The sequence below is a fragment of the Anguilla rostrata genome, chromosome 8, assembly GCF_018555375.3.
Source record: "Anguilla rostrata isolate EN2019 chromosome 8, ASM1855537v3, whole genome shotgun sequence".
Classification (NCBI taxonomy): domain Eukaryota; kingdom Metazoa; phylum Chordata; class Actinopteri; order Anguilliformes; family Anguillidae; genus Anguilla; species Anguilla rostrata.
Genome location: NC_057940.1, coordinates 52,043,280 through 52,052,732, shown reverse-complemented (window position 1 = coordinate 52,052,732; position 9,453 = coordinate 52,043,280). Strand labels below are relative to the sequence as shown.

At 51.2% G+C, this 9,453-nt stretch overlaps 1 protein-coding gene and 1 non-coding gene across 3 annotated transcripts; both read right to left on the bottom strand.

Moving 5' to 3' along the window:
- Positions 1 to 384: 384 nt before the first annotated feature.
- On the bottom strand, positions 385 to 9,125 carry LOC135261982 (polyadenylate-binding protein 1A-like). 2 transcript variants are annotated; one of them, XM_064348707.1, is made up of 15 exons: positions 8,157 to 9,125; positions 5,991 to 6,184; positions 5,490 to 5,605; positions 4,895 to 5,034; positions 4,655 to 4,749; positions 4,397 to 4,534; positions 3,968 to 4,063; positions 3,324 to 3,596; positions 3,082 to 3,172; positions 2,452 to 2,562; positions 2,194 to 2,342; positions 1,992 to 2,076; positions 1,411 to 1,541; positions 950 to 1,048; positions 385 to 781 (listed from the first exon to the last, which is right to left on the bottom strand). In XM_064348707.1, the coding sequence occupies exons 1-14, from the start codon at positions 8,347 to 8,349 to the stop codon at positions 956 to 958; spliced, it is 1,905 nt and encodes a 634-aa protein (XP_064204777.1). In that variant the 5' UTR covers positions 8,350 to 9,125; the 3' UTR covers positions 385 to 781; positions 950 to 955. The 2 variants fall into 2 exon arrangements, with proteins under 2 accessions (XP_064204777.1, XP_064204778.1); XM_064348708.1 differs by having other exon boundaries at positions 2,194 to 2,339.
- LOC135262295 (small nucleolar RNA SNORA5) lies at positions 4,222 to 4,358 on the bottom strand. The gene has a single exon (XR_010332175.1). It is a non-coding gene; the product is annotated as a small nucleolar RNA SNORA5 (small nucleolar RNA).
- Positions 9,126 to 9,453: the final 328 nt, after the last annotated feature.

Sequence of the window (9,453 nt, the reverse complement as noted above, 5' to 3'; positions counted from 1 at the left end):
CCAGATGTGAGATCGGCCATTTTGAAATCCATGATTAGGCCGGATCACCGTAGGGGGGTTTTTCCTCAGAGCAGAGGGATCCCGCTGTACAGCAGACGGAGAGGATGTGGGTCAATCTGTGCTTATGGGTGGGAGATCGCCACCACCGCCATGTATAGCATCGCTGCTTGCCGTCCACCCCAGGACTTAACCAACCAATCAAAGCAGCGGGTTGTGGTCAGGCTGGGGGGGCTCGTCTGGAATGCAGAGGTTCTCTTTGTCTTTCTGAAGGTCTTAGACTGAAAGACCGCACAGCCAAAGATTAAGCAACACGTAGCGGAATCGGCACAAGACGCGCCCTGTTCCGTTAACCAATGACTGCATAAAACAGAGGCAAAGTCCGTCAATGTTTTAAGTTTTATTAAAGCAAGCAAATTTCAATCCGAGTTACATTTCGCAACGTCCAGCTATCCGCTCTTATGGCCAAACAAGAGCGATATTCCGAACGTTCACACAGTAAAAGGAATAAAAAGTAAGAAAGGAATGTTTAATCTCACATTTTGTGGAATAATTTTTCAAACCCCAGATTTTGCATTTTTTATTTTTCCATTTTTTTTTGCTAATTTTTTTTGTTTTATTGTATCAAGGCCTAGCGTTCATTCTAGACCTGGCTGATTCACGTTTCCTTTCCTTTTTTTCAAAACGGTTTTATTTCTTTTGCAATGTTTTGTGTGTTTTCACTTTTTTCAATGTTTAATTTTTTTTTTTTCCTCGGTGAAGCTAGTCTCAAGGCTCCCCATACCTGAAAAAAATAAAAAATAAATAAAACAGTTAGCATCAGCGAAGCAGCTCCAACACTACAGTTCACTACTCACTGAAAGCGGGACTACAGAGACAGTATTCTCCTCCATTTCCCAAGCACCAGTGCTCATAACTGCAATGCATCGTGGGATGCAGGAGGGCAACCCACCTTGGCTCAGACACTTGGCACACCGGTAGAGTTGGTGACGGTTTTCTGCGCGGCTTCCTTGGCCTGGTGAGCCTGCAGCACAGCGACGGCCTCATCCACCTGGAAACGCAACACACGTCACATGACCTCGGCGTAACCACTCGCGCTCACCCTCGAACCTGCCGCGTTTGTGTTACGCAACTCAAGCGTGCTTTCCCTGCGTGTTTGTGCGAGCGCGTACATCGTGCCAATTCCGTACCCATGGCCTACGGGTAAAAATCCTACGCGCTCAGATCAGTAAGTCACAGTTGGTCGTTTTTGTAAGCAGTGACATCATTGTTCCATCCAACAGAAAATAAACACTTCGTTCTGTCTGAAACAGTCATTTGAATAGTAGATGAGTGAAGTGGCGTGGTGATGAGTCAGTGTGGGCGGGGCTGGGGCCGGGGGGCGTGACTTGGGCCGGGGGGGGCGGGGCTCACCTTGGAGCGCAGCGACTCGGGCGACTCCAGCATGTGCAGCAGCTCCGAGTTGTCGATCTCCAGCAGCATGCCGGTGATCTTCCCCGCCAGGCTGGGGTGCATGTTCTGGATGAGCGGGAACAGGCGCTCCCCTGGGGCCGGGACAAACGCAGGTGGTTACAAATCGTGCCCGAGGCAGGGGGGGGAAGCGCAAGAACCCAAAAATATACATCCCGCCTTCAGTAAACAACAGGTCAGCCTAAATGCACAGCTGTACAGTAAACTGAGCAGCAAACCAGGGGGATATTTCACAAAGCAGGATTACCGTCTTAGCTAGATAACTGTGCTGAGTAAAATCTGGAACCCTCCCAAACATGGAACGCGGATTGCAGTAAAAAGAGCCGTTCTGGGTTTTACTCAGAGCAGTGACCCAACTGACTTAAGTAATCCCGTGTTGTGAAACAGGGCCCAGCCCTGCCATCACATGTAGTGAAACACTTGTAAACGGAGCAGAAGCTCTCATTGGGCGAGCGTGCCCTGAGGTAGCGTGCCCTGGTGTGACAGTCGCCGGGGTGTGGGAGGAGAGAGAAGAGGAGACTCACCCAGCATCTGTTTCTGCTCCTGCGGGGGGGCGGCGGCGAGCATGGAGGCGGTCAGGGGCTCCTGGCCCTGCACGTGTACGGCGGGCTGCGTGGGACAAAAAGAGCGGGGCCGTTAGCGGGATGAAGGAATGAGCCCGTTAGCCAAACACACGCTGCAGTTCCCTGAAGCTCAGAGAGGGGGCGCTCTCTCGCGGGGCCTTACCTGCTGCATAGCCACCTGAGGCTGCGAGGCCATGTGCTGCTGGGGGTTGCGCACGCCGGCGGCGTACTTGTACTGGGGCACACCGCGCACCGGAGCTGCGGCGGCGGCGGCCGCGGCCGAGGGGCGTGGCCCAAGGGTCTGAGCTGCTGCTGGAGGGAGCGGGGTGGGGCGGAGACACAGAGAGGACCGTTATTGGCTGCGTCGTACGGACTGGGGAAGAGCAGAGGGGTGCGGGGGGCGGGTGGGGAGGGGACTCACCGACGCGCTGGGTGGACATCATGCGGGGCACCTGGGAGGTGGGCCTCATGGTGCTGAAGGTCTGGGGCCTGGGGGCCGAGGGGCGCATGGTTCCTGGCATGTTCTGGAAATCTGCGGCAAGAGGAAGGGAGCGGCGTTCAGGGAGCTAATGCTAACAGTCAATAATACTCATGGCTGCTAATGCTAACGGTCGCTAATGCTCATGGCAGCTAATGCTCAGTCGCTAATGCTAACGGTCACTAATGCTCATGGCAGCTAATGCTCAGTCGCTAATGCTAACGGTCAATAATGCTCATGGCTGCTAATGCTAACGGTCACTAATGCTAACGGTCAATAATGCTCATGGCAGCTAATGCTCAGTCGCTAATGCTAACGGTCACTAATGCTCATGGCAGCTAATGCTCAGTCGCTAATGCTAACGGTCAATAATGCTCATGGCTGCTAATGCTAACGGTCACTAATGCTCATGGCAGCTAATGCTCAGTCGCTAATGCTAACAGTCAGTAATGCCCATGGCTGCTAGTGCTCACAGTCGGTAATGCTAACAGCCGCTAGCTCTAACAGCACAGACTGCAGGACGGGGAGCTGCAGTCACCGAGCCCGGGACTCCGGGGGGGGGGGGATACTCACGCTGTGGTCTCACGCCCTGCGTCGCCCAGCGGGGACTCGGCCGGAGCTGGGCCAGCTGGCTGGTGGGGTAGTAGGCAGCTCTGTTCTGGGCCTGCGGTTAACGAGGGGGCCAAAACAGGTTCAGACAAAGCTCCTCAAAACATCCAACAGAAACGATCAAATGGGCACGCTAACGTTCAGTCCACCGTCAAACAATTAGAACCAGAAAACAGCACGGAAACGGCCAACAGTAGCGCTCTGACCTGGGGGATGGCGGCCATGAAGTAGCCGGAGGGCGGGGCGGGCTGGTAGGGGTTGATGACGGGGTTGGGCACGGCGCGCACGCTGGCCATCCGCTGCATGTACTGGTTGGTGAGGTGGGCCTGCCGCTCCTCCTTGCGCTGCGCCAGCGCCACGTACAGCGGCTTGGTGGCCACGATGCGCCCGTTCATCTCTGTCACCGCCTTGGTGGCCTCCTCCGGCGACGAGAAGCACACGAAGCCGAAGCCCTTGCTGCGGCCGCCCTCCATCATCACCTGCAGGGGGAGCCGGAGGACTCAGCCACAGCGCACAACCGCTACACAGCTAGACGCACCACCACACAGCTAAACACAACTCTACACAGCCAAACACACCTCAACACACCACTACACAAGTAAACACACCTCTACACACCACTACACAAGTAAACACACCTCTACACACCACTACTCCAGCTAAACAACTCTACACAGCCAGACGCACCACCACATAACTAAACACAACTCTACACAGCCAGACGCACCACTACACAGCTAAACACACCTCTACACACCATACAGCTAAACACACCACTACTCACCAGTAGACCACATTAAATGTGGAAGAAGTCTGAATAGGGCACTGCCATGTATAACCGGGGTCTTACCTTGGCACTGGTGATGGTTCCAAACGGGGAGAACTCCTTGCGCAAGCGCTCGTCATCGATTCCATCGTCGAGGTTCTTCACATACAGATTGACGCCCTGTGAGAGAACTTAGTTAGGACAAGCGCGTTCGAAATTGCACCCGCTGTGGAGTACAAGGAAATCCCAACCTTCCCCAGGTTATGAAGACGTACGCTACACGGCTACGCCCGTTAGCAGGCTGCCAGAGAAGGCCGTGTGCGATTGCGAACAGGCAATGTTGTCGGTAGCACAAATTTATCCCCAGCATCTACAGGCATCTGACGCGGGGCCCATGAGCGACCGTTTGAGTGTGGCAGCCATTTTGGCCAGTATGATCCACGGTGGAGGACGTACTGAATTTGACGAGGCTGCGGCGGGCGCGTGTGCGGCTGTGCGTGCGGGTGCGCGTACCTGGTAGCGGGTCATGCGGTCCTGCTTCATCTGCTCGAACTTGCGCTTCAGCTCCGTCTGCCGCTCCACCTTCTTCTGGGCGCGGCCCACGTAGATCATCTTCCCGTTCAGCTCCTTCCCGTTCATCTCGTCCACCGCCTGAAACGGGGCGTGGCGCAAACGGTCAGGCTCCGCCTCCGACCGGGCGACCACGGGAGCGCCGCCGATCGACCGGATGCGGTCGGGGGTGGGGGTGGGGAGGGGTGGGGTGGGGCTCACCTTCTGCGCGTCCTCGTGCCTCTCGAAGCTCACAAAGCCGAACCCTCTGGACTTGCCGGTGTCGTCTGTCATGACGCGGATGCTCATGGCCGCTCCTGGACGAAGAACAAACAAAAAAAAAAAACCAGTGTGGCGGTCAAGACCGGGGTCAACGGCTCAAGGTCGAAGGGTCAAACGCGCGTGCGCTGGGAGCTCGGCCGGACCGTAGCCGCGTCCGCGCGGGGGGGGAAAAGCGCGTACCGTATTTGCTGAAGGCCTCCCTGAGCTTCTCGTCATCCATGTCCTCTCCGAAGTTCTTGATGTACACGTTGGTGAACTCCTTGGCTCGGGCCCCGAGCTCCGCCTCGCGCTCCTTGCGGGACTTGAAGCGCCCGACAAACCTGCGGAACGCACGCTAAATCAGAACCGCGCTCCAAACGCCAGCATTGCTGGAAGAGGATAACAGGCCGCGTTGGGAACTTGGTCAAGAGTTTAAAATCCCATGAATATAAGACTGAATGACAGGGGGAAAAATTTGGCAACTAACTGCACTAAATTTAGCCCCAGCAAAGTCCTCTTAAAGGGTCCGCATTTCTCACTTCATTCTAACAGCCATTTTGAGCCTGCAGAGTCGCCGGGGAAACAATTAACCGAGACTGACAATACCACATGCAAATAAAAACCCAGGCAAACACAGTGCAACAACTTGTTAGTCCACATCAAAGTAACGATTCCTTCAAAGCAGATTTAGTGACGAAGCACGAATAGGCCCGGAGGGGCGAGGATAAAGGGGAAGGGTTTGGCGCGCTGGGGCGCGTGCGTGTGCACAGGGCGTCGTCCGGGTCGCCGCACTTACACTTTTCTGTCATTGAGCAACATGCCGTTCATTTTCTCAATAGCCCTCTCCGCCGCCTCCTGGGTCTCAAAGTGCACAAAGCCGTAGCCCTTAGAGCCATTCTCATCACAAACCACCTTGGAAAGGAGACATTTTGTTGGGCGTAAGCAACTTTCACATCATGCAACTCAAGAAAGGTCTACTGCAGGGATCAGCAACTCACGGTCCCTCGAGGGCTGAGAACTGCTGGTTTTCCACCCTCCCTTTGCCTGGGAGTCAGGTGTGAAGACAGTCTGGCCAATCAGTAGCACCAATTACCCGGGAGAAAAGAAACCCAGGGCTGGATTTGGATTCGAGGGCCGGAGTTGATGATCCCTGGTCTATTGTCTGACATTTGAATTTAAACCCCCCACCCCCACCCCACCCGTCATGCAGGACACACTGGGCACAACACACCACACCCACAAATGTTCGGGTCACGGTGCACCCCCGCCCCGCCCCTAAAGTCCCCGTGCTGGTTACCTTGCAGGACAGGATGTTACCGAAGGCGGAGAAGGTGTCGTAGAGGGCCTTGTTGTCGATGGACTTGTCCAGGTTCTTGATGAAGATGTTTCCGACGCCGCTCTTCCTCAGGGACGGGTCGCGCTGGGACCACATGATGCGGACGGGACGGCCCTTGATCACGTCGAAATTCATGGTGTCCAGAGCGCGCTCAGCTGGGGAGGGAGGGCAATGCATAATGTAACCCCGACACATGCGGACAAAGCCCCTTGGAACTGAACACGCATTGGTGGAATTTAACAGCTGAGTCAATGTTCAATCATATTTTATTAAGAGGCACTGCCTACAAGCCTTAAACTTTGAGTAAGTGCACAAGGGGATAAAAAGAGGTCACAGTAGGCCAGTGAACCAGTCTATTGAAAACACTGCACTACACTGCAAATGGCTGTCCTGTTCAAAGACCATTTTGGTGTAAACTCGTACCAATTGCCCAGATTTATCCAAATAAATCCACACCGCACACCAGGTCAGTCTACAGTGGGGAAAGAATAGTGTGTGAATTTTGGGGTCAAACTTCAAAGCTGAGTACTACAGCTTTAGAATTCTGGCTGCTACACCTTGTTCCGGGCCATCTGTTCTTTGATCAGCCAAATAAATTATCAATTTTTAAAGACTTAGAGGACCATCTGTGTGCAGTGCTGTCTAAAGATGCACAAAATAAACCATCTGTGCAAAGAATAACTGCCTGTTGGAAGAAATTGAGAAATTGCTTGTATGGTTTATGGTTTTCAGAACCTACTGAATAAACTGTGTTTATGGGATGCGTAGATTCTCTGTGCTGTGTAGTTAAGTGGTGGAAAGATGGTATGCAAACACGTGATGCATTTCTGGCCTGAATTCCACAGGTTTATGGCTTCAGGTAGTGGAAAAACCAGCCCTTTTCCCAAAAGGCAGCAGAATCAATGTCAGGGCAAGAGAATGTTGTGAAGTGAACTAATTCAAGGTTAAAATCAGACTTGCTCCCTCTGTACCTGGCACTGTGGTTTAAGAGTGGCATTGTACCCAGGGGTGCACGTCTACATCAGATACACTGCGCCACAGATTTAAAAAAAATGGCCAACGACCCTCACACCCCCCCCCCGCAAATACTCAGAAATAGTCATAGGTTGTACTGCAAGTGCCTCAGGCCCTTTTTTCTCATCACCTGTTCCGGATTCATCAACATCAGGATCCTGCGGAATTCACGGTGAAACATGCCGTAATATTACTGCCAACCTCACGGTGGTTCCGTATTTTCCTGGGGTTGCGCAATATGACGTTCGCTTGCAAGCCACATGCTGCTACCTACATGGCTACCACTCGAAGGGTGTTGCCGCCGCCGCCGCACCCCTTCCCCCCAAACGAAACTGGTCTTTAAGGTTGCGTTATCAGCTGGTAACACATGAAACTCCACCCCATAAAGGGATGTGTAGCATTGGCACCCCCACGTTTAAGACGTAATAGTAATTTACTATTATATATTACATATACGCAGTATCGCCACACGTATCAGCACCCACTTGCTATCCTGAAAGCTAACCAACCGCACAACTCGTGTTAGCGTTAGCTAACTTTACTGTCACACGAGCGAGTTTCTCGCGGTAACTTGTCGGCGACCTAACGTTGCCTCGCTAACCAGCTACCATTTTATTTTAAAAAGGGTAAGCACGCATAAAATGCGGAACCTCGTGTGAGGTTTATTTCTTATCGTCGTTGTCTCATTCTGGCCAATAAGCGCTAATTTCAGTTAGCCACAAATGGTTTAATTCGACTGCCATTTAATGTTAACACAACTGAACAAACTGACCGGGTATTATAGCCGATGTTAGTTATCAGGCAACTTAGTGCGTAGCTATCTAACATTATGTTAGCTACAGGGGGTCGGCTGAACCGACGCTAGCTAGCTAGCATGCAAACGAATAAACTTAGCTTTGCACCAAGAAATGTATAGTCTAAGCAACGGTGCTATAACCAACCCAAGATTAATGTCTGGCGTTAACGGGTTAATGTCACGAATAGCTGTTAATTATTAGGTCTAGCCACGGCGGTGGCTATAATGCTAAACACACTTCAGCAACGCTAGAGCTAATTATAAAAGCTAGACTAGTTATGATAACGTTAGCTCGTTAGCCAATTAACTTTACTTACCGTCGGCTGGCTGTTGAAAGTTGACGTAGGCATATCCGAGTGATCGGCGAGTGATCATGTCCCTGCACACACGGATGGAGAGGATGGCCCCGGCGGGGCTGAATTTCTCATAGAGCATTGCTTCGGTCACATCCTGGTGGAGGTCGCCGACATACAAGGAGGCCATCGGGTAACTGGGAGCACTGGGGTTCATCTTCGTGTACGTGCTTGGTAATACAAAGGGGGACTGGAACTTGATAGAATTTAGACAGCTCGCTAGTTAACCAACAGAATTCAAAAAATGCCAATTTGCGGTAGCTATAGCTATCCCCGTTAGCAAGGTAACCTCGAATACGAACTAACCAACGTTAGCCTAAACGTTTTAATCCGATCTTGTGAACTAGCTAGCTTGTCCTACTCGTGACTAGCTAACGTTAGCGAGCGTGTTTTATACGCAATCTTGAAGATATTTCAAAACAAATATAGCCCGTTATTAGCTACAGTTACAACCAAATTTAATATTAGTTGGAAGGTTACCTGTTTTAAGTTGGCTAGTTAACTGAAGGGATGCTGGCGTTAATCAATTTTCCTCGCGCGGTTAAGTACGATTAGCCAGCTAGCTATAATTGCTAACACACGTTGTGTAGCCAAAATGTGCTACCGATAGTTGTACTTGCAAGGTGATCGAAGCACTGTTCTGCAAATCCACACAGGCCTTTCCTCTTCAACTGCTGCTAACTCGATGGCTAATACGCGTCGAATTAAAAATATATAAGTTCCCCTTTGCTTCACCGTTAAGTCCACGACTAGATACACCTACTTCACCGATTTTTTATACAAAAAAGAAAAAGGATTTTTTGGGTTTTTATGCTTTTTAAATTTTTTTTTGTTTTTTAATTTTTTTATATAATGTGTGCCGAGGCTAGCTCTGGAGCACACACTCACTCACTCAGCACTAGCAGCCGGGGTTTAGGGGAAGGGGCGAGCCGAAATGTAGTTAGCTATATACCCTCGTATACGTCACCTTAAAGCAACCATTCCTGTTCATCGCGCTTGAAAAAAGGGGGCGGTACGAAACCGCAACACAGTTAACTTTGATTGGTCAGTTTACGCAAGATTTATGTCTGGTCCAATCCATTTTGTCACATGTTGAATTTTTCAGTCATGTTACAAAAAAAAAAAAAAAAAAACAGAACTGTCGAGCAAGCGTGACACAGTGCGTGACACAAGAGAAATTTGAACTTTGGGATCTATGTTCACAGAACTACAACATGCTTGTAAATCAAACTGGAAAAATTTATCACGACAAAGGAGTTTA

Bases quoted from the DNA above. Each gene is read 5' to 3' on its own strand.
- LOC135261982 (XM_064348707.1), bottom strand. From the start codon at position 8,349: ATGAACCCCAGTGCTCCCAGTTACCCGATGGCCTCCTTGTATGTCGGC. The intron at 4,750-4,894 runs GTACGCGCTTTT...TTCTTCGTCCAG, and splicing joins GGAGGCCTTCAGCAAATACG to GAGCGGCCATGAGCATCCGC. The intron at 2,563-3,081 runs GTGAGTATCCCC...CTCTTGCCGCAG, and splicing joins GCAGGGCGTGAGACCACAGC to ATTTCCAGAACATGCCAGGA.